Raw genomic sequence first — 27,278 nt, 5'->3', positions numbered from 1 at the left:
CTCATATCAGCATTGCTCTCGATGAGACACTTGCCTGGGAAGATCTTTGACTCAACACCAGAGATCATGGAATTTCCAATTACTCCTTCCTCCTTTCTCTCCCAAAAGGATAATGGAGCGTAGCCAAGTCTGGGCCCTGCTGACAACTGGATTAGCACAAACCATTCCTTTAACTGCACTGACACATAGTTAGGGTAATATTTTCCTATTTCTATGGTTTTGTAAAAAAAAAAAATACATTTTGTTGTTAATTGCTGTACATTTCTCAACCACAACACAAGGTGCTGTACCCTACCCACAGCCCCCAGAGGGTGCCCTGTGCCAGGGCTGCCTGTTACTTATTTTTCCCCAAACCATGACAGTTATTGCAGCTCCTTAAAAGACACCACCTGCACAGAAGCCAGCAGAGAACAACTGCTTATTCAAAGACAATCTAATTTTTAGAGGCCTTTGCAAAGAAGTAAGACATTCTCATAGCATCTGTCTCAAAAGAAGATGGAGAACAGCAATTTCACGAACTGTTATTAGCAGAAAGAGAAGAAAATGTAGGTTGCAAAATGGCTGTCTTAAGAGTTGAAACTCTCTGTGCCCAGTTTAGTAGGCCAGTCCTAGAAAGACTGGGAGGCAATTACAAATCAAGATTCGATAAGAATAATCCAGTCATTGGGAAATTTGTTGCCTGTATTATCAACACAAGTCTATGCCAACATTCAAGAGGATGAGTAAGGTTCAAAATCCCTTCAAGGGCTTGTAAGACCAGGACAGACTTCTTTAAACATTTGAAAACAACAGTTCTTGAGCTATTTCCTTCCATTTGTTGATGACATGAACTACAGTTACAGTCAGTCACTCCTGCTTGTGCAAGCCTTTCACATAGCAACAGGATAGAAAAGCTCCACCAGAAAATCTGACAATAAATATCCTCCTATTCCAATCCAGACACAGTGGCTGCAGCTCAAGTGCAATTTGGGTACTTCTAAAATTAAATTTCAAACTAATGACATTTTTTTAAAAAAATCTCATGTTTCATTTTAATATACATGTGCACAATTCTATTTCAGGAAATGTTATTGTTCAACACCATCCTAACTTTATAGATATACATGCAGACACCAGAAACCACAAGCAGTTCTCAAAAATGAAAAAAACCCCCATAAACTCTCAACTGCCAAAGTGACACTGGAATGAAACTGAAGTGAAAATATTTACCATGAACCACAAAATCACAGGTGCATACTTATTAATAGCATGGCTTTGGTTTACTCTGATCTCCTACATGCCAATCTTTATTAATCTAAGTTATAAAATCCAACTTATCTGCCTGGCCTCTTTTATTAGTTCAATTCTCTCTATATATACTCAAAATTTAATTTTTTTATTAAAATAAAAGCAAAAGGCAGAGGACCAAAAAGAACCCATTGTTTTCAAGAATTCTGCACTAATGTTTTGCAAAAAAAACCCCACCAAAACCCCACCAACCCAACAAGAGAATCTGAATGCTTGTTTATAAGGTGTCTTCTAAAACATTATTATACAAAGAAGTTACCTTGTAACCTACTTGAAATAAAACACTGTGAGGTGTAGATACAATTAGATATAATAGATACAATTGTTACCTACTTTCATAACCACTACTAAGAGAACTAACACTTATGCTTAATGTTTTGGGCACACATATAGCCCCTTCCATACCTCAAATGAAAATGTACATGTATGTATATATACATATGGATATACACAATAGATAATGTATTTTGCGTCCAATTCCTCTTTTTCCCAATGCTTAACATTACCTTTTGTAACTCACCAAAACATTTTATGAAGCAGATTATTTTATTCCACAATTTGTTGGGTTTTTTTTCCTGTTCCTTGCACTTTTCAAGCTCAAATTCCATCCCTGCTTGAAAATAAAGTACAAAAATCACCAGGGAGGCACTTGTATATCTTTGAACAGAATCTGACCTGCAATGTAAAAATTATCTTGATTGTTCTTTTCTGGCACTTCTGAAATTACTGGTTTGCTTTTATGAATTACTCCCTTAAACACCTTAGTCCTCAGTCACTGAATATCTTTTGTGTTGGGTTTCACTGCTGTGTTCAGTCTATCATTCTGACAGCAACACCACCGTGTACAGTCAACAGTCTGGTGATTACAAAATTCACTCTGATGGAAAGAATTACGGGCATTAATCCCCTCAGGAAGGAGGATAGCTGGGTTGAAGTCTCCCACACATGTGGCGAGCAGTCCAGCAGATAACAGCTCTGCTAATGATGAAAAGGGAACCAGAAGCACCACCACCTCCTGGGTTTTGAAAGCAAAGATTGACCTTTGCTCCCTTTTTGAAAGAAAGGGCTTATGATCCTAATTTCAAGAGAGCATGAATCCAAAATGCTCCCTGGAGAAAGGTGCTTAGCCTTGGAAAGAGGGAGGATTTAAGCACGTTCCTACTTCAGCTACTGCCTAGAAAATGTGCAGATTCATCATCTCCTTCAAGCCTTTCTGGCTGGTATAATTTTAAGGAAACACCAACAAATACTAAAGAATCTGGCTACCCCACCTTCATGGAAACATGACCCAACTGCCCTCAGCCAGACCAGCCTTCCCTTTTGCCACAACCAGGATCTGTCCCTTCTGGATCTGACAGTCTCTGCTGAAAATGCCCAGTTATCCTCTCATCACATTTCTCTTGAAATATTTGCTTAAACCATCTGTTTAGACAGCAGCTGAAGCAATAGTTTTAGAAGCTATATTGGCACACCAGAAAAAGAAAGTGAAGAGAATATGCCATCTTCCTAGGGCCACAACTCCACTTTGGGGTTTCACACTGTTTCCAGCCCTCATCGATAGGCCAGCAGTGGTCAGAAACAAAGTTCAGTGTTTTCACAGGACCATGGAATCACAGAACCACAGAATATTATGAGCTGGAAGAAACCCACCAGGATCATTGAACCCCAACTCCTGGCCCTGTTTAGGACACCCCAACAATCCCCCCTGTGCCTGAGAGCATTGTCCAAACACTCCTTGAGCTCTCGCAGCTTTGGGGCCGTGACCATACCCTGGGGAGCCTGTTCCAGGGCCCAACCAGTGCCACCCCTATTACATTCAATATTTTACAAACGAAGACCTGAGCAGGCATCACCCAAGTATGTACTCATGCCTCCAATTTGTTCTATTTCTCTGCTCAGGCTTGTACCTCAGAAATTAGGAATGAGAACATGTGTCAGAGTACCATGTTTAATGGGAACTGTAAATTGCAGTTGTGCTTGAACATTACCCACTGGCAGTTTCTCTATTACAAGAAAATAAACCATAAAATAATCTAAAGCAAAATATAAACCCAATTTAAAACAAGAAACAGATGTTTATCAATAGACCTGATACTCTTTCTCCATCTCCTGGGACAGAGGCCTTTCTTTCAACATGTCTCCATGATGTGGCCAAGCACAAAGCCTTGTAAAATTTCTATGTCCTCTTTTAAAATTCAGGACTGGTTTTAAAAAATAAAGAAAACAAATTTAACCATTCAATTTTTTTTTAACTCCAAAAAGCTGACTCAGAAGCTGCGCAATAGCTCTGATTCAGCTTTCTTAGCTGAGTCAAAGCATCTGGCCACGTGATTCAGAAAACACGGCTCTGAAGTCGGGCAAGAGCTGCTTTCCAAAGGAGGAAATGCCTGTTTTCCCTTGTAATCGTTGTGCAAAATTACCTCGGTAGCACTAACAGTTATTTATTTAAACTTGATATAAGTAAATATGATATTCACAGCCCTCTCATTGTTCATCCAATGTTTCAAACCACAGTTAAATAAAAACATTTACAATTTGGCCCAATGCCAGCAAAGACAAATTCTTCTAAGTCGGTGGTAAAACCTCATTAAACATCCACCTCTTCCTCTGAAAACCCTGGCACCACACTGATCACTACCACAGCTATGAACTGAAAGACTGAGGAAGGAAAAACCAAAAATACGCTCTTTTTCCTTAGTACAATAAAATAAACTCACCCTGAAAACATCCTGCCAACAAATTAGGAGAATGCTAGATAACTGACTATTCCTGTCAAAAAAACCTCCAAAATAATAAATGTCTGCTTTCTTAAACAACACATGAAACACAACCACTGAACAGCATGAAATGCCACCCTAAAACTACCTGAGTCACTTTAAATCACAGAATGCAGACATCATGTGGAATCTCCAAGCCTTTGCACAGGCAGCTGAAGCCTACAGTGTTAATGATTTTTAGATTTAAATTCTAACCAGCTAATCCGTCTCGCAGTGGCTTCATGACACAGAGTTTCTCAAGACATCTGTTAAAACACCTTGATTTTCTTGCAAAGTGGGAATCTACCAAGTCTTTGGGAACAGGTATCACGAGCCACGGTGCCACTCCTGTTAATTCCACTTCTCAGACAGAGCCCCTTTTGGCACACACACAAGGCACGCTTCCCTTTGCATCCCTGCACCTGAAGGCTCTGGCTTCTACACTCAATAGCTACACTTCCAGTATCATGAAATTTCAAGCTGAGTTTGACAAGCTTTAATAAATTAGTCACAGATCATCCTAAAATGTACAATAATTGATCCTCAAGCTTCATAAATATTCAGTAGGATCCGGATATGAAATTTGGAAAGCTGTTACATAATTCCTGTGAAGATAGCTGAAAGAGGACAATATCAGAATGCCACCTGTGTAATTGAGATTAACTAAGACACAGAGCCCGCACTAAGGAAAAAAAATTTCAAAGGACCATGCAGCAGTATTTTTTTATGGCTAAGATAAGCTTTTCTCCCTTCAGGAGAAAAGTAGTGGTGATAAAATGTCTTTCTAATGAACAAAATATTTCAGGACTAATATTTTGCAAAGTGCTTCTGTCAAAACTTCTGGAATTTTACAGGCTTCTTTCAGTTACAAAATAAAAAATAACAAATAAAACCAGTACTGTGGACCACAACTTGTGGTTGCACTACTATCTGACAGGAGCCTGGTTTTTAAAGTATGGGATTAACGGTACATTTAATCAATCTTGGTAACACAGGCAGTAGACAGCAAAATTGATTACCACTCAGATAATAAAATGTTGCATTTTTAAATTATTGGTATTATCACTACAGTCACAACAAGTGTTTTCACCCTCCCTTCTCTCTTTCTGCTTTAATCCTATGAAAATGAGCCGGCTCTGCAGAAACACAAGGGTCCATGTCAGGAAAGCTTTTTACAAGGCTAAGAACCACTCACTACTTTTTATACCTCAATCACTGGGTTGAAAAATTTCAGGCTTATCTGCCAAGAGTGACTATTTTAATATCTGCAGAGTTACACAGCCAGTGTCTTAGAATTTTTACAGAACGAAATGACAAGCTCTTGGAACACTGATGCTAATTTTCAGTAAATGCTGAGGCTACAGAAGACTGCAAAGAAAATAAAACACTAACATAATTTAAAATGAGAAAAGCAGCCTGATAGGCTAGCTTGGTGTCAGTCTTGCACAAAATCCTGGTAGATAGTCAACAGAAAAATAAAGGATGGTGGTGAAAAGTAATGCTAAACATAGGCTTACAGAAAATAGGTCTCGCTAAATAAATTTGGTATGGCTTTCTGACAAGAATATAGGTTGGACTGGATAAAAATACCCTGCAGTTTCTGACCTACTATACTTAGATCTCTGTAAGATTTAGTGCTACACAAAAGTCTGATTTAGAAGTTAGTCAACATGAAGAAAACCTGGAATCTAAAACAACCTCAGAAATTATTAGGGAGGCTAAGAAAAATATTTCAAATCCACCTTGTCAATAGTTAAAGCTGTTTTCTTAGCTCTTAAAAATCATAGCTCATTATAGCCTGGAATACTATAAAAAGCTTCTTCCCCTTTAACTTTTTGTGTGGTTGGGAAAAAACCATATATACACACAGTTAAAGAAAAAGGGAGGAGGTATAAAGTCACTTGAAACTTTTACTCTCATAGATTGTTTTTCAGGAAAGAAAACTTCAGCATTAACAGATTTCCTCAATTAAAAAAAAAATCAGCTCACTTAAAAGCCATATTTTCAGGAACAACAAAAAAAAAGTATACCTATAAAAAATCAAAGCCAGTTCCACACACGTGTAACACCTTGCAGTGCTAAACTTACCTAGGTTATACTTCTTGCATCCAGAGTCACCTGGAAACATTACAGAGGATTATTTAACACTTTTGACAAGGACAGATGTGCAGCAAATTATTATGTATAAGCTGCTCCAGGGTCTCACCATATGGCACACATAAAAGAATTCAAGGAAAGAGGGAAAACTGCATGACATTTTAGCTTGGTTGAAAGCACACACAGGTACTTATTCCAAAAGAGCTGGCACAGAGTCAGGTGCCATCCCCTGTGCAAGACTTTTTTTCCTATTGTGTGAGTCTCCACTACTGATGCTTCAGGGAAGGTCCAGTGCTACTCAGTGTTTCTGCTGGTCAGTTGAAGGATTATATAAAAGACTGCAGCTGATAGAATCTGCACAGAATAGCCAGAGTGGTGAAGGACAAATAAATACGAGTAAGTCAATCCTGTACCAGAGGTCTACATCATAATCACACTGAATTAATGGCAAAGACAAGGCTGTATACAGCCCAGTGCAACACCGTCCACACACGAGAAAAAAGGGTTGTTTCACACTTACAAGATGAGGAATTCTACTTGGAAATGGAACAAAGCAAAACAAAAAGTCTTAAGACACAGTGAATTCTCAAACACATACAGAAACCCAGCAAGCAGGAACTGCCCTCCCAGGCAAAAACATCTCATGGATATTTAATACATCAAAATAGAGCAGGAGAGAGAACAGGCATTTGCATCAATACCTAGCCTTAGTGAGATTCTTGATGATGTATTTACCAAGTTCTACTTCCATTCTAAAGGAGAAAAGTTAATGAACACTGATGATGCCTGAAAGCCCTGTCTTAAAAAGAAAAATAATGGCTTTGTTCTCAAAATTGTTCTTATGAGCCTAAGACTCAGAACAAAAAAATTCATAGAAGCTCGTAATTAGTAACACACATGAAGAATGGCACAAAAGTCATTAAATATTATTAACTAGTCATATGTACTGCTGTATTCTAAATTAATTACTCAAGGACTATCTATTAGTCATTGTGGAGAGCTTAATAAGACTATCTGACCAAGAGTGGAATGATGAACAAAAAGTGAGAAAAGATTGCATTGGATTAAATGACAGAAAATCACACAGAAATTCTGAGATGATTAAATAAATAATCGTGAATTTTCACCTACAACAGTCTTCAGCTCTGACCAGCTTCTCCCTGTGAGAAAAACCAAAAGGGCTCAGAAAATGGAAAGAGCTCAGAGAGGTGTAAGAAAAAGATGAAGTCCTGATTAAACTGGATATTTCAAGATGCTTAAGACTTTCTAAAGGAAATAAGTGGATAAAGAGAGAAAGGCAGTAACTGTACAAAATTTGCATAGAGAAGTGCAGCTAGGTCTTCTTCTCACCCTTTGGCAAAATACTAGGCTGTACCATAGTGATCAAAGCCTCAAGGAAAACAAAGTTTTCAGTGAAACCAACATAATCAGAGTTCATAAAAGTGAGCACTTTTAATAGCTCTTACATAGTTCATGAATGCATGGCCCATTCTTGGGCCCAAACCTGGGTAACTGGATAGATGGTTAGGTTTTCATATAGAATTATATCACTCACCAATCACATAAGAGTACACAAAAACTTCAAGAACAGAAGCCACTTATTCAAGTTTCCTATGTTGGAAACGCTTTATTCTTAAAAGTTCTGGGGAATTTTAAGGACAACTCCCAGTAATGCTTTCCTAATAGCACCCTCCAAAGGCCCATACCAGTTGCCTATTGAAGACAAAGTACTGACTTGAAACAATCTACAAACCCGTAAAGAGCTCTTAAATGCCTCTATCCAGAACAAAAAAGCGCCTCTTAATCACGGGAACTAACAGATCACAGCACGTTCTCACCCCGATTCTCCCCACTACCCCAAAACTGTCAATGAATAGTGCTAAGCAGAACAAGACCATCAGCCACTTAACAGACCAAATCAAAACGAAGAGGGAATAGAAAGGTGTCAGACTCTGGCAACGCCTCAGGTACAGTGATATACACTACTGTAACATTACCAGCACTGTCCAAGGTAACACCTTAATATCTCTTCTTCAGACACCTCTAACCACTTTTTCCAGCACCAGCTTAGTTTGCCGGGACTGGAAGAAACAACTATTGTTCCTATCTGCTGATCATAGTCAAACTCACCAGGAAGCATCACAAGAATTACGATTTTTTTTTTTTTTTTTTTTTTTTTTTTTGCACGCCCCAGTCCCTGCTGCTTGTCCCCCCAGCACGGCGCGGGGATGAGCCCAGGGGCGCCCAGGGCAGGCCAGCCCAGCACCCTGACACCTGCACCATCCTCCGCACCCTCACCGGGGAAGAGGCGCCGAGGAGCCAGCGCCCCCGCTCCCTCCAGCCACAGGGGCTGGACAGCCACCACAGGGGATCCCACCACCCTCACAGCGCCACGTCCGTGTCACCGAGCACCGTGACCGGACCGTCCACCTGCTCCCCGGGTCATCGCCACCGCGGCGGGACCGTCCACCTGCTCCCTTGTGCCGTCGCCGCCGCCACCGTAGGGGAGACGACAGCGCGGGAGCCCTGTGCGGGGAGGTCGGGACCACCGAGGGCGAGGGTGACGGAGGGCACCCCGGGGAGGACACCCCGAGCCGGGGCCGCGGCGGGAGCCCGCTGCGGGCGCGCCCGCCCCCGGTGGCCTCGATGGCGCGGGACCATGTGCCGGGGGCATGGCGGGGCGGCCGGGCGGGGGGCGGCGGGGCCGGTGCGGGCGGCGGGGGCGGGGAGGTGGAGCCTGGCTGCGGGACCGCCGCTTCCCTCCCCCGTCGGGCGCTCACCTGGCGGGGCCGCCCCTCGCCAGGGGGCCGGTTCCACGCGGGGCGCGGGGCTCGCCCGCCCGCCCTCCCCGGGCCGCGCGTCCGCCGCCCGCCGGCTCAGGCCCCAGCAGCCGCCGCCTCCCCCTCCATGGCCGCCGCTCTCGCCGGCTGCATTGTGGGAAGCTGACCTCACTCGCTGCTGCCGCCGCCCCGCCGGCTCCGGCACTCGCCGCCATGGGGGCCGTGACCGACGGTGAGACCTCCCTCCCTCCCTCTCGCCATCCTCCCCTCCTTCCTCCCGCCCCGCGCCGCGACCCCCGCCGGGGCTCCCCGCGGCGCCGCGCCCCCCGCCCGCCCTCCGGGGAGCGGCTGCCCGCGGCCCCCGCGCCCGCCCCGGCGCCGCTCACCCCGCGGCCGGGCCTCCATCGCGGCCGCGGCCCCCCGGCCCTCCATGCGCGCCGCGGCTCAGCAGACCCGCCCGCTCCGGCTCCCGCTCCCGCTCCCGCTCCGGCTCCGGCTCCGGGAACCGCTCTGTGAGGCGCCGGGAGAGCCCCGCGCGCGGCGCTGGGAGGCGGCTGCCATGGCGTGAGGCTCTAACCGGAGTTTTCCCTCAGATGAAGTTATCCGCAAGCGGCTGCTGATCGACGGCGATGGAGCTGGTGATGACAGGCGGATCAATTTGCTGGTGAAGAGTTTCATTAAGTGGTGTAATTCCGGATCTCAGGAGGAAGGGTATCTGTTGTTTTGTTCTGGTTTTTTAAGTCTTGGAACTGCTTAGTTTGCGTTTCAGTGGAAAGCAGGGCTCGGTCCATTTGGGAGGGATCCGTGTTAAAATGTGCCCAGCTGCTTTTCTTTGGCTCTGCGGTGTTTCCAGGACAAACGCCGAGGACTGTGCTGGGAGAGGAGGGCTGCAGACGGGTCAGGAATCACTGAAGGCTGCGGGCTGTATCGTGAAAGCTGCCAGCGCCGCTCGAATGGCCTCAGGATTGCTGTGCCTGCTGCGGGATCCAGCCGCGAGTCCCGCTCTTATAACAGGATCACGACTCGGATATTTTGCTTGGCAGTTCTGCGTTTGTTCTGTTAGGGAAGGGAAATGCTGCTGGTATTTCTGCTGCTGTCGTTGTTGGTTTTTTGTTTTTGTTTTTTTTTAAGTCTGAGTTAGTAAGGTACGAGTGACAGCCTTCTGTGGGGTCTCTGTTAGTAATAGTATAAATTCCCAGAGGACACAATATTATGAGTGTGTATACAGAGAAGCACTGCACTATTAAAATACTGTTTCGGTGCTCACAGAGCCAACCCTAGCTGGAAAATTTATAAGCCCTGGGTCAAACTGCTCACTGATTTAATACCCACTTTACACTGATAAGGACATGATGGTGGAATTAATGTGTACAGTGTTTCTAACTGCACTTCCAAAAAAATTATATGCTGAATATTTGAAGTGTTTTCTGTATTGAATAATTGTTATTTACATGAAGTTTTGTTTTCTTGGTCTATAAAGTTAAGAATTATTTTTATGCTGTTTGGGAGTAAACATCTTGTCTGTTTTCAGATACAGCCAGTACCAACGAATGCTGAGTACTTTATCACAGTGTGAATTTTCAATGGGAAAAACTCTTCTGGTGTATGACATGAACCTGAGAGAGATGGAAAATTATGAAAAAATCTATAAGGATATAGGTAAACATGAGAAAATGTTACTGGTTTCTGTTTGATTGTTTCTCTAACGAAGAAGCTTAGGCCAGTTATGGTGAGCATAATATATACATCTGATGAATGGTTTGGAGGTTTTTGGGGTTTTGTTTTTTCCCAACTGGGTAGCACTAGATATATGTATTATAAGCCTCTTGTAATTATATAGAATACATAAACAAGAGCTTTTTTAACCTATTGAAGCATATATAGTTTTTAAACTGATGGAGCTAACAAGCCACCATGCCACAAACCACTCATAGTTTAGCAGAATAGCTTATTTACATGTATTCTTTGAATTCAATATAACTCTAATAGTTTTCTTTTTTTTTTCATCTTTTTTTCTTCTTTTTTTTTTTTTTTTTTTTTAAGAAAATAGCATAGCTGCAGCCCATGAGAAAATATCTGAATGCAAAAAACAAATCCTGCAAGCTAAAAGGATTCGAAAAAATCGCCAGGGTAAGGTGCCATATATATATTTACAGTGGTGGGCTTCATTGTTTTGTTATCTTTTAAAATACATTGTATTGAAAAGATTTTAAATACAACTGTTTGATCAATGCTGTGGATAATTTTGAACTCAACTGGAAATTAAAATAACCTTAACCAGTGGGAATGTGGAGCTCTTACATCTTCACAAACATAGGTCTGAAGTGATTGCTTTTTGATATGTTCTATCCAGTCTGCAGCACAGATTTTTCCAGGTAAATGAGGTAGTTGGCATATGTATGGTCTTACTATCAGGAAATGGCTGTGTTAGTTGCCTGTATAACCATAATACTGTTCTTAGTGTGTAATAGTTTTTTTAAAATATCCTAAAAATTAAAAAAAATCCATGCATCATTTTATACTTTTTTTTAAAAATCTTTAATGTTCATGTGTAACATTAACACCATTTTCTGTACGTACGCATTTGATTGTATCTAAACCAAATGTTTAGGAATCAGACACTAAAGACTAAGTGTGCAGCAATGCAGAGCTATCTGAAGGTGTTTTGTGAAACATTAAAACAGTTTTTCAAGGAAAAAGAATCTGCCATTCTCTGGTACCTGAGTTTGGGTTCTTTAATCTGTATTTTCAGAAGTATTTAGATTAACTATTTAAATGTCTTTCAGAATATGATGCATTGGCCAAAGTCATACAGCATCACCCAGACAGACATGAAACACTGAAGTAAGTATAAAACTACATTAAATTATAATAGAGCAGCAAACTAGAAGTCATCAGACTTGACATTTCCTTGATTTCAGTTTGACTTTTCCTCACATTTATATAATTCCTTTGACACAATAAGAACTTGTGTTTCTGTGCCCTTATAAGCTTTCCTTAATCTCCCATCTGTATGGCTCAGAAGCGTTGCTAGTTGTTCTGTAGTTGAAATTTTTCCACTGTTAAGGTGAATAAATGAACTGAGATGTAAACGCACATCTGATGCCAGTTTACCTGTGAGTTGCTCAGAAAAGGGAGATGGTGGAAGGTCCTTTACCTTGCACTAGCCAGATTCAGTAGTCACTCAACACACAAGCAAGGTGGGAGGAGAGAAGGCAGGAGAAAGCTCCTGGGGTTCTTTTTTATGTTTTCCCTCTGGTTGCTGTTCCTGCATGCCCAGTTATGAATGGCTGCGTTGTGCAGCACACATAACCTGCCCTGGCGTGCAGGTCAGACCTACCTGTTGTCCAACTTGTCTTGCATGTAATTCACACTGCTGCTTGTCACATTCTGGATTGGCATCACTATCTGTGCTTTTGGGGCAGTTGTTGGGGGGATTAACTTTACTGAGCCATAGAAACATTCCAGGACTTACTGCATCTATGAGTTTGTTGTTCTTAAACTGATTAAAGATGCAGTGTGGGATTACTGTACCCATTTAAGTGCTGCTGTGCACTTATCCTGTTCCCACTTTCAGTGAAATTGCCAAGGGAGGCTGTCTCTTCATATTCCAAAGCCTTTCATAGCAAATGGAAGTGTTTTGGTTATTCTATTACTCTAATAATAGCATTTTTAATAGCTATAAGCCACTGACAATGTTTCACACATTTCTTTCTTGTATGTTGTTTTTCTGTGCCTTGGTTTCATTACCCCAACTTTGATTATTACAGGCAATGCTCATGAGGCTTGACTGCTTCTTACTTCATTAATCAGCATATGATATTTATCAAGTGAAGCTTTATTAAAGAACTACTGAAAATGCAGTCAATTAAGAATAGAAACAACTAAATGAGAGAAGTTGTGACTCTCTGGAAGTGTTCAAAGCCAGTTTGGATGGGGCTCTGAGCAATCTGGTCTAGTGAAGGATGTCCCTCCCCATGGCAGGGGTTTGGAACTAGGTATCTTTATGGTCCCTTCCAATGCAAACTATTCTATAATTCCATGATAGATGATACTTTTTCATCTTAGAGGATGCTGGATTGTTTGGGTTTGGAAGGATTATTCTAATTTTGCTTAACACATCCAAGCCTAAGTTTCTTAAGCAAAGCTAGAAAGAGTGGTAAATTATGGCTGGTAAGAATGCAGTCTGTAGGAAAGTATACAGAAAATGATACAATGAACCAAAGGCCACCTTTAATTCAGAATAGAGGAAGCCTCACTAACAATGTCACACTTTTCATGGAACTCTTAATCACTAAAAACACTTGAAAAAACTTCTTGTGAGAAGAAACAGAAAGGGTTTATTGCAAGAGTTACATTTATAGCTTTTGCAGGTTATGTGGCACAAAAGGACAAAGTTTAGAAAAATACTTCATGCTTTGAAGAGTCTTTCTTGGAACAACGAGTCATACAGCACAAAAGAAGCTGTTAACAGCTTAGTCACAAGTGGTGCACAGGAGCCAATTAAGGAAGTGATAGGAGCTGAAGTACTAAACAACAGTGCCCACAGTGTAATTAGATGCAGTATCAGAAGAGCTGTTCAGAGGACCAAGAAATGAGTCTTAGAAATGGAAGTATGAAAGTAAGAAGGCTAAGCAAAGATTCTCTGGAATTTAAAGTAAAAGGAGTAAAATTCCAGATGTAGCTTGGATGTTACTAGGAAAAAAGTCTATCCTCAGTCTGCTTACACCTGACAGCCCAGTGTAAACAGCAAGATTTAGCCAAATGGAAATTTTTCAGAAACTAGAAATCAACTGGTTCCAAAATCAGTGTGTGGGCCTGTAAGCTGTTAGCCTGCTTCCTTCAAAGAAAGGGGTAATGTCACACACGACTCTCTCAGGTATTCCCATTGAGGTACCAAGCATGCTGGCTCAAGACACTCTCAGGTAGCACTAAAATAGACCTTTTTCCATCCACAGTGAGGTACTTAGGACTGGAAGGCTTTCTGTGGTTCCCTGTCCAGGCTAGTTGCAGCAGCTGTCAATGGCTTCAGGAAATAAAGGCTGATTTCCTTGCTGACCCCTCTATGACTCTCCCTGCTAATTAATCAGGGATGATCAGCCTCAATCCACTTCACCTTTAAAGGAGCGGTTTGCTCTCATTGCATGGTGCATAAATCATGATAGGCATTAAGACTAGAAGGATCAAATTGGAGGTTTGGCTGTAAGAGTTGGTGCTCCATCCTCATTTGAAAGGTATATTATGGTGCCTGCTATTCTTAGCCTCTAAAAGGATTGTGGGGGTCCATGGTGAGTTGAAGTGACAGCAGAAAGTTCTTCCTCCAGGGAAGTGGTCACAGCACCAATCCTGACAGAGTTCAAGGAGCATTTGGACAAAGCTCTCAGGCACAGGATGTGACTTTTGGGGTATCCTGTGCAGGGTCAGGAATTGGAGTTCATGTTCCTCGTGAGTCTGTTCTGGCTCAGGATATTCTAAGACTCCATGAATCTGCTTCTTTAACTTGTATTGTAGGGTCCAGTAAATAACATGTTGTGTCATGACTGAATTGTTACAAATGCCCAGAGTACAACTGTGTTCCAGCTTGGAGGCCTAATTTTTTGTAAAAGTCCTGAAATTACAAGTCTAGAACGTAATAGTGTAACAATTACATGAAGTGACCTTACCTCTAAATAACTTCACTTGTTTTGTTTACAGGTTTATTGTAAACAGTTTATTTTACAGTTCTTTCTCCTCTACTTAGAACAAATCTGTTTTACAAGAATTGTACAGAATTTTTAAAAAATACTCTGACAATCTCATTTCAGGCAGCTAGAAGCTTTGGGAAAAGAACTGCAAAATCTTTCTCACATTAAAGAAAACGTTGAAGATAAGGTAGGTCCTTCATAGAGATGGTTATATAATAATCTATTAGGAATACAATTAATGTAGGGACTGCTATGTGTTGTTTGGCTGTATGTGCTCTCTGTTTCCTACAACATGTATTATATCATTCCAGTTGGAGCTGAGAAGGAAGCAGTTCCATGTTCTCCTGAGCACCATCCATGAACTTCAGCAAACCCTGGAGAGTAAGTGCTGTTCTTTGGGAGTGGGTATAACTGGGTAAGGTTTTAGCAGATCAAAAGAGTCACAACTTCCAGCAGGGGGGATAGCTCTGTGCAATTGAGGCTGGTGACCTCTTGCATTGGCAGAATTTTTCCCCCAGTAGTAGTCCAGAGCCTGAGATTGCTCTGGTTTTCTTCTACAAGCTACCCACTGTGCCATTTCCTGACTAGCTTCAGGTTAATTTCTAGGCAGCAGAATTCTTTCAAATGTGAGGAGGGAGAATAGCAATTTGAGGTTTTGTTTTTTGGTTTTGTTTTTTTTTAACAGAAAGTATTTCTTACAGAAAATTATTCTTGTGCTTATTTCTGAATTTAATTTTATAATTCCTATTTCAGTAATTTTGAACATGTCACTGCTATCATGATATCATTTGAACCTTTACTAAAAAAAATTGAAATACAAGGAAGGTAAATGACAACCTACTGTGAATCTGTGATAGAGCAGAGACTAAAACTGTCAGACACAAGAGCTAAATTCAGGAATTAGTTGTACTCATCTTTTGTCATACAAATACTTAATATTTTCAAATCAACGCTGACTTTCTGTGCTCTAATACGGGTAATATTGTTTTAAATGTTATTTGCTGTATATTTGCCATGTGTTTCAAAGACAGAACAATGGGTACAGCCTCTGAGCATGACCTGATTAAATGCAGAGATGGCTGTAAGAGCAGACTTTCCTTCTCTAAGGCCGTCTAGATCTCCTTAAGTGGAATGCACTGTTAATCCTAGGTGCACTTTAGCAGAAGGTTATTGTTATTATGTGTTACTAACACTTGCTTAAGTATTAGTCTTGAAAATGCATTTTCATATGAACATAGAGATTACCTTTCAGGATTTTGTGAAGGAGGTAGCAGTTTAGTGCAAAGCACATCTTCAGTATAAAATGAATAAACCATTAGTAGGCAAAGAGAAGGAAGGGGTTAGAAGCATTCTTGTACCATTTGCTTCAATTGATACTATAAAATTTACCCCGTATTTCCAGTAACAGCTGTTAGAAATAACATTCTTAAAAACTTCGAAGGATTTTTTTGTTTGTTTGAACATAGCGTTTTATAGAATGAGATACTCAACTACACATTTGAGGCAATCAAAATAAAATACTAAGTGGGACAAAGGTCTTCAGTATAATCTGTGTATATGACCAAGCATGTTTGACTAACAGTAATATTGAATTTTAGATGATGAAAAACTTTCAGAAGCTGAGGAATCCCAAGAAACTCAGATGGAAGCAGAGGCCAAGCAGTAGATGGCATATGAAGACTGACAATACTACTTAAGAAAGTCCAAGTATCTTCACCTTCTGTTGAAATCAACAGTAAGAGAGATGAAGCTGGAAATAGTTTTCTACTACTTCTGTGAACTTTTATACGAAAAATCTGATTTACATATGCTTCAGGGGAAAAAAGTTGCAGATGTTTGCAGGCAATCAGTCAGTGTTAATCCACAAACTTTGTCATTTGTGACAAATATACTTTGTTTCACAAAGGATGGAGCTTTTACACTGTACTTGTGAACTAAGGTGTTTGTTAAACTTTGCCAATTAAAGGTGTTTTCACAGATTTTCCTATTTTTAGTGGGGATTGAGCCTTATAATAAGGGCTCCTTTTCTCACATGACATCAGACTGAGGGCAGTGCATCTTTTCATGAGTCCCAGCTTCCATACCCTGTTCTAGATGGGACCAAAATCTGAACTAAGTAGGCTTTTAGTTTTTCAAAGTAGCTGCCATTTTAGAACTCACTGTGACTAGACTAGAATTTGATAGTTTAATATAAAATAAATTACTTCTGTAGAATTGATTCTTGTTAAGGGTTATAAAAAACCAAAAAGGATACTATACTAGCTTTAATTTTTCCCTCAAAGTGAAGCAAAGAACTGCAGTGATCCAAGCCTTACTCTGTTGTGTTTGTTGTACCACATCAATAGTCACATTTTGAAATAGCACGTTTAAAACTTCAATTTAAAAGCTTTGTTCTTGAAGAACCAGGAATCTAATCCCAATACCATTTATAATCTGCTTCTGGATTTTTTCTGTCAATTGACTATTATCAAAATACATCATAATTTCTGAAACAGATGGTGGAACCCGTCTTTTCTCATGATGAAAAACTGAAGCAGTAGAGCAATAATCATGATGTTAGAGAATCAGAGATACTTTACTTATTTGTAGGCAAAGTGGAATCTGTCCGTCCACCTGGATCATCCTGATGTCTGAGCAATCTGTTGGGAAGTAGGAAAAGTTTCAACCTTCCCTAAAAGAGAAGAGAATGGAATATGCTCTATGCTTTTGTAATGCAGGGGGGAAGGAACAAGGGGCAGTAGTAGGTCATGTTATAAAAACGCTCACTAAATAAAGCCTTCCAGTGGTTTGGGTAAAGGAAAACATTTTGGATCTCACACAGTCTGTGCCATGAACATCTGTGGTTTAAGTGAAATAATGTAACACAGAACAGAACTGCTGTCTCACTAGGTGACAGCTGAGGGGAATTTCCCTAATTGAGACTTCAGCCCTATATAAGCTAGATGCTTTGTAATTCCCACTCTCAGTGGCTGTGATTCCATGTGGATCAGGCTGAACAGACAGATCTGAGCTTGTTTTGCTCACATTCCAAGTTTGCTAAAGGTAAGCCAGCTGAATAAAAAGTCACACAACTTCAGTAGCACAGTGCAGCGCTGTGCTAATAAACTGTCAAAAGTCTTCTAGTTCACAGCTGGTCAGCTCAGAACACAGGGGAAGCTCAGGTTTGCCTGATGGAGCCTGTACAGACATGCAGTGCTTCTCATGCACTACGAATTTGGCAGGTTGAGGGGTGGCTAAGCAAACAACAGGCATTTAATAGGAGAAGTACGCCATCAAGAAGTATTAAGTGTATGGGGTTTTCCCCTCCTAACAACAGGGAATGGTAAAATGTTTTGTAAAGCAGCAACACAAAATTATTGCCAAATCAGGGAGGAGTCAACATCATGAATGTATGAATTATGAAGATCATAAGTGACAAGGACTCAAGGACAGTTTTAGAGCTTTTTTTTTTTTTTTTTGGTGGTTGAAATGGTCTCCATGAGCTATCTGGACTGTATTTTGGTGCAGAGGAGGATGATGCCAGTTAAAACCAGTCTCTGTAACAGTGAAAATCTCAATTTTTTTCCAGTTATTGTTTTACACAATTCTTTGGAAATTACTTGGATCATTCAAGTATCTTACCTCAGAACTTGCACTGCTGTGGCCAGAAACATGCCAACACCTAAGTCCATCCCTCTGGTAAGGAGTATTTACAGAGAAATAAAGCTGTACACAAGAGAAGCAATACAAATGCATGGCAAAGAAATATATTCTAGTTCAAATTGCAGTGATGCAATCTTGAAAAGAAACTACTGCCTTAGAAAATCAAGTTGCCCTAGTGCAATGTGGCAGCAAGAAAGTGATGTCACCAAGCCAATCAAAGGAAAAAGTAACATCAATTCATTGCAAACACAGCCTCAGTAGGACACCCAAAATATTTGCTCCTATTTTTTTCAGTGTCTGTATCTCTAACCTCTTGAACATTAGATTTTTACCAAAAAAGAAACAAAACCAAATGGAATTCATATACCTGGCAATATTTAACCTGCTTTATTACCGAGATGTCCAGCTTTGAAGGTGGAAAGGTTCCAGCTTTGAATCTGCCCTGCATATGCTGGAAATTAATATCTGCATCTCCTCTAATCTTCTGTTCCAGAAGTTTTCCATGTGTCATGTTTGCAAGGCACACATGATGGTTGCTGCTACATCCCTCTAGGAAACTCTCCTCTGTCATGCTGCTTACCTGTATTGACTCTAAATATACGTGTATGAAAACCTAGGTACATAAATTTAGAATCTCAACAACCACACTATCTTAAAAAGCTGTTTTCTGAATTTTTGATTTGCCTTGACCCCGTCTAAACTGAAAGATTATTATATGCCTAAATGGTGCATCTCAGTGCCCTTGTCATGTGGACGCAAAAATACAAGCAGAAAGAGAGTTGCTGAAGTGATAAACTGACATTTTCAATGCCAGGACTTGTTTTTCTGTCCTGTCCAAATGAAAGCAGCAGAGGGAGAGTAGAACATTGGACAGAATTGGTAACTTGGGCAGGATTTGTTAAGACAGATTTAGCAAGCTTCATGAAGGGATGGAGGAAGGAGGAGAAAGAATGTCACCGTGGCACACTGTCAAATGATGGGAAATCTCTGAAACCATGTTAATTTGAAGAAAGCTGCTGCCAGCAAAGAAAAATGAAAAAAAAAAAATCCCAAAGATTTATGAGCTAGAAATTATGAGTTATTTGAGATGCTTGTAAGTTTTTCAGATGTCATGGCTGGCTTGTACCATGCTTTCCCTCCTTTACTCAAGGCTCAGGTGCGTTTTCTTTTCATATGAGTTTAAAAAACTAAGAAAAAAAATTCAGAAATGCAGGCAAGTACTGTTTGTTCTGCTCTGAGAACCTGTGTGTTTTTTTCCTTCTCAACTAGGTGCATTAGGGACACATCCAGTGTATGAACCATTTTGTAGATCTATATGCAACAGACCCTGGGGAAAGCAAGTTAGCAAGAGAAGTGCTCCACCCCGATTGTCAGACGTGTTCTTGGGTTACCTCAGCCTTCATTTCCCAAGTCTGTTTTAATAAAGGTTCTTAGCACTGTTGCAGAATTCCCTCCACTTGTTAGCCCGGGGCTGTGGGTTGCTGGGCACTCTGCAAGGGTAGAACTGTTGTGTGCTGGGCACTGCCACAGCAGCCAGGAAGAGAAGCCAGGTTTGGCTTTGGCTTTCATCCACCCTGGCCTCGTGTGATTCACCTGCCTGCTGGCAGCAGGAAGGTATCCAGCAGGAGCTGGCATGGCATGGCTGTGTGAGGCTGCTCAGTGATGTGCCAAAGGCACTCGGGGAATGGGACACCGGGACATCCCAGCCAAGGAAACTCAGCTTCCTTGTACCAAGGAGTTTCACAAATATTCAAGAGTAATCCTAAAGCTGGGGATGCAGTATGATGTGAGCTAGCAGAGTCCTGAAGGGAGGGATGAGGGGCCTTACACCTCTGTGCCAGGTGAAACGATGGAGGGCTTGTTTCATGGAAAAAAAAAGCACCTCTGTCTGTCCTGGCCAGAGGCAGCACGGGTTGAGTTGGGCAGCCGGTGCTGGTTGAGTGGCAGGAGCTGGTCTTAATCGAGGAACCCAAGAGGAAGGAACTCGGGAACAGACTCGTTTTTCCATACTTGTTACATTTGTGTCTGTGTAGCTTTTGTGAGGGGCCGCAGGTTCGGGGGACACAAACCCCGGCGGCTCGAGGGAGGCGCCGGCAGCGATGCCGGGACCGTGCCCGGCCCCCGCGCCGCTCCGGGAGACGCCGGCAGGGGGCAGCAGAGGCCGGGCTGGGCGGGCCGTGCGCTCCCGGGATCCGTGCACCCATCCCTGCATCCATCCCTGCATCCCACCGGCCCCTCCCGGGATCCCTGCATCCATCCCTGCATCCCACCGAGCCGTTCCCGGGATCCCTGCATCCTACTGGCCTATCCCGGGATCCCTGCATCCATCCCTGCATCCCACCGGCCCTTCCCGGGATCCCTGCATCCATCCCTGCATCCCACCGAGCCGTTCCCGGGATCCCTGCATCCATCCCTGCATGCCACCGAGCCGTTCCCGGGATCCCTGCATCCCACCGGCCCTTCCCGGGATCCCTGCATCCATCCCTGCATCCCACCGAGCCGTTCCCGGGATCCCTGCATCCATCCCTGCATTCCACCGAGCCGTTCCTAGGATCCCTGCATCCATCCATGCATCCCACCGGCCCTTCCCGGGATCCCTGCATCCCACTGGCCCCGTTCCCAGCAATTCCCAGCCTTGGGAGCCCTCTACAGACCTTTCATTTTGTTTTGTTACCATTTCCCACACACAGCCAGTCCTACCGCTGTCTGGAGGGGTTAAATCCTACAGAATCATAGAATATCCTCAGCTTGAGGGACCCACAATGGTCATGGAGCCCAAGTCTTGGGCCTGCACAGCACAGCCCCTGCTCACCCCACACTTCATTTTCATTTCTTGCCTGAACAACCCTGAATCTCAAAGCCTCTCTCTAAAATGCCCCAAAACACATAAAACACTGCCAAGGAGCAGAAGGTGCAATCCCAAAACCTGTACTCTTTGGGATACTACATGATGTAACACAAGGATATCCAATACTTCATTTTCCTACTGATCCCAAACCCTCTGTGCTGCCTCTCCCGTGCAAGGGCTGGAAGAGCAGTCTGACAGTGTTTGCAGCAGGAACAAAGCACCCTCTGGCACCTAAGATTCTGCTGCCTCCAACACATCCAGCCCCATCATCCTGAAACCAGGGCAAGAGTTGTTTCAGGATCATTACAGACTGGTTTGCTCTGAATTTGCATCATCACAGGGAGAAACTTGGCAAAAGTTTGCTAAAAGCATTATAGTGCATGAGAGTTCCTAAAATATTTAGCAGCAAAGACATGTGTTTTTAAATTGCTTTCCCAATAAAGGGAAAATAAAAAGCAGATTACCTAAACAACCTTTTTTTAAGTTTTGCCAGTTTGCTCACAATGAAAAGTCACCATCAAGAGAATTTAAAATGATGGTTTATCTCCAAGGAGGAAAGGATTTGGCTCTTCTCAACACAAAAGTTTTATCACAAGTGTATGCTGGAAATAATAATGTGTGCTGCACGTAACAAATAGGCCCCACTAGGAGCCCATCTGGAATAGAAACAAAATATATAATTTATGATCTGGTGGGGCAAGCTGACTGCAGACACCTTCCCAAAAACTTACATAAAATATTACTACACTTAAATCCTATATGAGCCTAAATGAAATCCACATTCACATTTGCTGCACCAGAATCCCGTGCATGAACTCCTATTTCAAACTATGTGTCTTTCCCAAAGTGCTGTATTGTTGCTAAAATCTCCCAAACAACACTAAGCTTCAAAGCTGAAAACAGAAGCCTCTGGTAGATTACCCAGCACAAGACACAAATTTAGACACAACACATGGAAACAACCCCCACTTCCCTGTGCAGCTTCTCCCAGTTACATTAAGGAAACTTTCACAACCTAGTGGAGATTCAGAGGTGAAGATGTTTTAACTTAAATGAGAGAAAACATAGGGAAAAAAAAGTCTCGTATTTTTCTTAGTGCCTATTAATGTCAGTATCTTCTGACTCACTCTGCATGAATTCACAGACAGCTTTCAGATCAATTCTCTTTTGCTCCGTTATTGTGGCTGCAGGAGATGGGAAGGGTCATGGAGCACTGGGACCACCACATCATGTTATTAGTGTCCCCTGTGCCCAGCAAGGTGCAAAACTACACTGGGAACATCTCCTGCAGTGGGAGCATCCACTACCTGCCCACACACCCACAAATATCCTGGTGTCAGGAGACAGGTCATGCTGGAGCTTTTCCCTTGCTGGCTGACACGTGCTGGTTATTTTTCAAAGCTTGTACATCTGTGTGAGATTTCTGCCCTTTTGACATACTGGCCCATCATGTTATTGAGGTGACTTGAGGAGTGATTGAAGGCAAACTGGTGGTTTTGATGACAGAAACCTTCCCTGGGAGACCTGTGCCTCAGTCAAATAAAGTGTGAGCAGCAAAACTCTTTGCTGGTATGTAGCAGCAGCAGGATTCACTGAAGGAATGAGAAAACTGCTGCGCCTTGGGACTCAGCTTTGTCAGGGGTACATATTCATTCAATTTATTATATAGAAAAACAGGTTCTTCCCAGCACTTCAACCAACCTTTCCCAGCCCAAAACACTGAGCAAGGTGAAGGAAAGGTTTTCTCCCCTGGATGGGCTCTGGCAATGCCTACTTGTGTACGTGGGGCCTAGGGTGGCAGTGATGGGGGACAGGAACTGTGCCGGCCAGATGGGCACCGCTCTCCAAGACCTGCCTGGGCACAAAAGCAGTGCTGAAAAGCTGAGGGAGCAGAGAGGCATATTTGGGATGTGTTTGGGTTTGACTTGCCAGTACTACACATTCAGGAGAATGGCATAAGAGTCAGCAAATCCCTCTTTGAATAGAAAGATTATATTTGTATTTAGCTTGTGATAGTTTCTCTCCTTTTCCCTTCTTTACTGCCTAACCCACCAAACCTGCCAGCTGCTGCACTGAGCACACCAAACAATGGCAAAGGATCTCAGGGCACATGGGGAAAAACCCTTGAGTAATTTTGTTCCGATATATTAAATAGCCAGCATATTTACTGAATGTAGAGAGAGAAAAAGGGGATTTGTGCTCCACAGCATCATCTCTCAAGATACAGGTAAAGACATTTCCTAAGCTTGAAAGGACTAAACTCAGACCCCAATTCTACAAGAACGCTGTGCCAATCCTACACCAAATCAATGAAAGAAAACTGATCACCTTTATTTCAGGCCTCTCACATGATGCTAATTTGCTAGATATCATATAAGGGCTGCAGCTAGCACCCAACAAGGGAGTTTTAGGAAGGAAATCACACAGCTCCTGCAATCTGGGCAAGGGGCTGTGCAGAAAATGGTGCAGGGAGGCTGCAAAACTATTCAGATAAAACACGCAAATAAAAAAGTAAGAAAGAACAAAAACATCACAGCATGGTTAGAGACCAAAAGCCTGAGGGAAGCAGCAGGGTTGTTTGGCGGCACAGCATTTCCCTGCAGTTTGGGCTGCAGGAGCAGCAGCAAGACTGTGCTGTACAAGCCCAGCTTTGGTGGCACAGCCAGGGTCTGCAGGCTCTGCCCGAGGCTGCCTGCTCCCTGCTCCCACAGGCCCAGGTCCTGCCAGTGTTTACTTGGCCTGTGGATCCTTTGGAATCCAATGTCACGGGCTTTTCAACTGTGTCAGTTGCTGCTGCAGCCTGCTGCCAACTGATAGATGGTTTATGCCACTAACAGCGCCTGAGGACGAGAATTGCTAAAAAGCAGTGGGAATATTTACTTTCTCCTGCTAATGCAAGTAGCAAGCAGGGGATTTCAAAACCCTTGTAACCTGCGTGTAGTCAGCTGCAGACCAAGCCTGGCTGGGGGCAAACAGAAACCACGGGATACAGCGCCATAGGGACAAACAGCTAGAACACAACAAATGCTCAGGGCAGAGTGCTCAAAGACAGGCTGCAGCATCAAACCACTGAGCTGCCTGCAGGGAGTGACCATGGGAGGGATGAGAGCCAGCCCGCTTATTGTCTTGGAAGAGCAGAAATTAAGCAAAAAGAAAGGAAAAGCAAAGCAAATGAACTGTGAGTTAATTGTCCATTCCTCATTCCCGTTCTCCAGGACAAGACATATAGCCTCTCCACGTGCATATATGCAGGTATATGTGTATATTTGCAAACACACACACCCCCTGCAACTGGGAACCTTGCAGATTGCTGGGCCAAAGCAAATCTGAAAGCTTAAATTGATTAAATCAACACATGCACATCTCAGTGACTCCCATTTTCTCTGACTGTAGCTCACAGCCTCACACCCATCACTACCACAGGTTCTCAATCGAGCCAGCCCAGAGCCCCCTCTGCTGCCTCCACTCCCACGCTCCCACCAACAACAGAAACACAGAGCCACTGCGGAGAAGCAAATACTTGGTACTATTTGTCTTGACACTTGGGGAAGCACTGGAAAGTTCAGCTACCTTGCTATTTCACGTTGCCCTGTTACCACCCATTGTCAAACTTCCTCCTCCTGTTTGCTTTCCGATTGCTCATCCCTTGGGGGAGCAGCGGGAAGGAGACTGGGCACTTGGAGCAGAGAGCTGCAATTTCGCTGAGAAACAATAGCAACCGACCAAAATGTACTGATTGCACGGATGCATCAGCGCAAAAGAGACAAGAAACATTCCCAGTTGTGTTATTTCCAAATTGCTCCCTGCCAGTCTCTGTGCCTGTGATTAACCACGTCAGACTCAGCAGGCTGGGTTCAGCACCCTGTCCTTCTCCTGCTCATTAATTTCAGCAGCCATTCCCAGGGCGCGAAATGGCAGCAAGTTGTGTTTGCTTGCTAAAAGGCTGTAAAGCTCCGTGGATGGTGTGCTGAAGCCAGAAAGACAAGGAGTCACGCTGAGCTGTCAGTTCCTGGGGCTCCACAGCAGCTCCTGGTGTGCTCACCAGGAGCCACACTCGCTGTGTGGATGCTCCACATCCCCCCCCAACCCCTCCTGCACCTGCTCCTCGTTGCTCATATGTAAAAATAAGGTACCTAAACTGGCCATATAGGATCATTCCATTATTTCAGCTGAAAAGACTTTCTGGAGGTATCTAGTCCCACCTCCTGCTCAGAGTAGAGCCATCTTCATATTTAGGTGAGGCTGCTCTAAGCCTAAACCTGGGGATGAAGGTCCCACTGCCTCTATGAGTCCCGATTCCAATATTTGATCACTGGGGAATTTTTTGAACCCCCAAAGTTAAAGTACAAGTCTGCTACTGCTCATTTAGACAAACCATTGAGCAGGTCAAAAAAGCTCCTATATTGATTGTGCTCTAGTTTTCCTTGTGGCAAAATAGGAGATGGAGAGTTAGAGCTGCACATAAGACATAAACTGAACTCTCAGGAAATGTTATTATCGGCCTACCATCAGTGCAGCCACCCCAGCTTTTCAGCAGCCGAGGGGAGAGACCAATTACAGGATTTATCATGTCAGATCCTGCTCTCCCATCAGACTGGATGGCTGAAAACCTCACCCCAAGTGAAGCAGTTTTGCCTGCAGAATCACCTGCTGAACACTCACACTGCGCATTGTATTAGCAAGGCATACTCCTACTAGCAGAGCGTCACGATGAATGTATCATTTCCAATAATATTTTATTTGAAAATCTTGAAGAAAAATAATTACTCATGCTCCCCATCAGAAAGGAAAAAAATTAGAGTGGTGAATGATATTGTAGCAGTGCCTGTAATTAAGGAAGTGCCAGCATTTTAATTATAAATTAATATCTTCAGTGGCTGACGATCCAGCTGTTCAGCAGACCCGATAAAAGTGAGATTGCCAGTTCCAGAGTTACAGACCAGCAATTAAGCTTTTAGGGAGGTTTTCTGCACTTCTTGCTTATTAAGCTGTGTTTCTTGTTTGTTAAAGGCTTTGGGGAAATTTTGGTGAAGTCCTTAGGTGAATGAGTAGTGAACTTTCCTTTCACTTTCAATGATTCCTCTGTCGCAGCATTGGGTGGGGACATCCTTAGGCCAGCAAGTCTCACCAGCCTTTCCCCATCACACTAAAGCCAGCTCAGTGCTGCCTTAACATTTTTCACCTTCAAATCATTGGTCCAAAGCTATTACCCATTATGAACATGGAGCTTGGCTGAACCCTTTATAGAGGGTACCTCAAGCACCAGTGGGGATATGTTTAGTTATTACATAAAACTTAGAACTACATTTTATGCACTGAAACATCATTAAGCATAATAAGGCTAAGAACTCAACAGTTTGCAATATTAAAAATACTAAAAACAGAATGATGCTTATCCCTTCCCCAGCTTCTGCTTCCAAGCCACTACAGAATGAAACTGTGGTTCACTTTTTATTTTTCTTCATTCAAGATTTCAGACAAAGTGTTAAGATGTTGCAGACATGGAGTCCCTCTGGCTGTCCCTACAAGGATTCCCACTCTGCAAGCCCAGGCTGGACCCAGCAGTGGGGCAGGGCAGGGGGACAGAGCAGTCCCAGCGCATGGCTCAGAGGCCACCACTGATGGGCTCTGAGTGTGCAGGTACCAGACCCCAGGATTTTGCTGGCTGCTCCCAGGACATATGGGCTACAGCAGGAAATGCTCATGGCAGCTGATGTTACCTGCCTGCAAGGTAGGAGTCTGCAGGCCCCTCCATCTCCTGGCACCCAGCAGTATGAGCTGTGCTGTCTGGCTTACACAGTTAGCTCTGCCCTTGCTACAGGAGGGACAAAACTCCAGCCAGGGCATGCCCCCATGTCCTCATCTCCCTGCCTTTTCCAGCACAGCTCTCCAGTGAGGATCAGCATACAGGCTTTTCCCTCATCCTTTGCCCAGGGGCACCCAGGGATGCTCACACTTCCCACAGAGATGTTCACTGCATGGAAAATCACCCGCACTGGCATGCACTTGTGAGAACACATTTCCATCCTGCTGGCCTGGCTCAGGGGAAAGGTCCCCAGGGAGCTTAGCAGAGGCAACCCTTGGGAATAAAAATCTGCTGAACAAGACATGCTGTGTCTCAATTACACACAATCAGTATTCCCAGCATCACCAACACGAGGATGGGAAAATAAAGATGTGAAGC

At 43.1% G+C, this 27,278-nt stretch overlaps 2 protein-coding genes across 4 annotated transcripts in view; one reads left to right on the top strand and one right to left on the bottom strand.

Annotated features, from left to right (window-relative positions):
- Positions 1-9,055, bottom strand: part of ATXN7 (ataxin 7) — an 86,809-nt gene extending 77,754 nt beyond the window's left edge. For all 3 annotated transcript variants that reach the window (XM_066195809.1, XM_066195807.1, XM_066195810.1), the window contains exon 1: positions 8,921-9,055. The gene's annotated coding sequence lies outside the window, so the exon portion shown is untranslated. The remainder of the gene's footprint in view (positions 1-8,920) is intronic.
- On the top strand, positions 8,948-19,693 carry THOC7 (THO complex subunit 7). Its single transcript, XM_066195811.1, has 8 exons — positions 8,948-9,152; positions 9,514-9,631; positions 10,452-10,579; positions 10,964-11,050; positions 11,707-11,764; positions 14,725-14,791; positions 14,916-14,985; positions 16,203-19,693. The coding sequence occupies exons 1-8, from the start codon at positions 9,134-9,136 to the stop codon at positions 16,268-16,270; spliced, it is 615 nt and encodes a 204-aa protein (XP_066051908.1). The 5' UTR covers positions 8,948-9,133; the 3' UTR covers positions 16,271-19,693.
- The last annotated feature ends 7,585 nt before the right edge of the window (positions 19,694-27,278 follow it).

The sequence above is a fragment of the Chamaea fasciata genome, unplaced genomic scaffold, assembly GCF_029207755.1.
Source record: "Chamaea fasciata isolate MVZ Bird 193981 ecotype frontalis unplaced genomic scaffold, bChaFas1.0.hap1 SCAF_13, whole genome shotgun sequence".
Classification (NCBI taxonomy): domain Eukaryota; kingdom Metazoa; phylum Chordata; class Aves; order Passeriformes; family Sylviidae; genus Chamaea; species Chamaea fasciata.
Note: the sequence above shows the minus strand (reverse complement) of the source record. Positions and strands in the feature narration are given on the sequence as shown.

What these genes read in the sequence shown, in the direction of transcription:
- THOC7 (XM_066195811.1), top strand. An exon ending in AAGAAAACGTTGAAGATAAG is followed by an intron (nt 14,792 to 14,915) that starts GTAGGTCCTTCA and finishes ATATCATTCCAG; the next exon opens with TTGGAGCTGAGAAGGAAGCA. An exon ending in ACTTCAGCAAACCCTGGAGA is followed by an intron (nt 14,986 to 16,202) that starts GTAAGTGCTGTT and finishes ATTGAATTTTAG; the next exon opens with ATGATGAAAAACTTTCAGAA.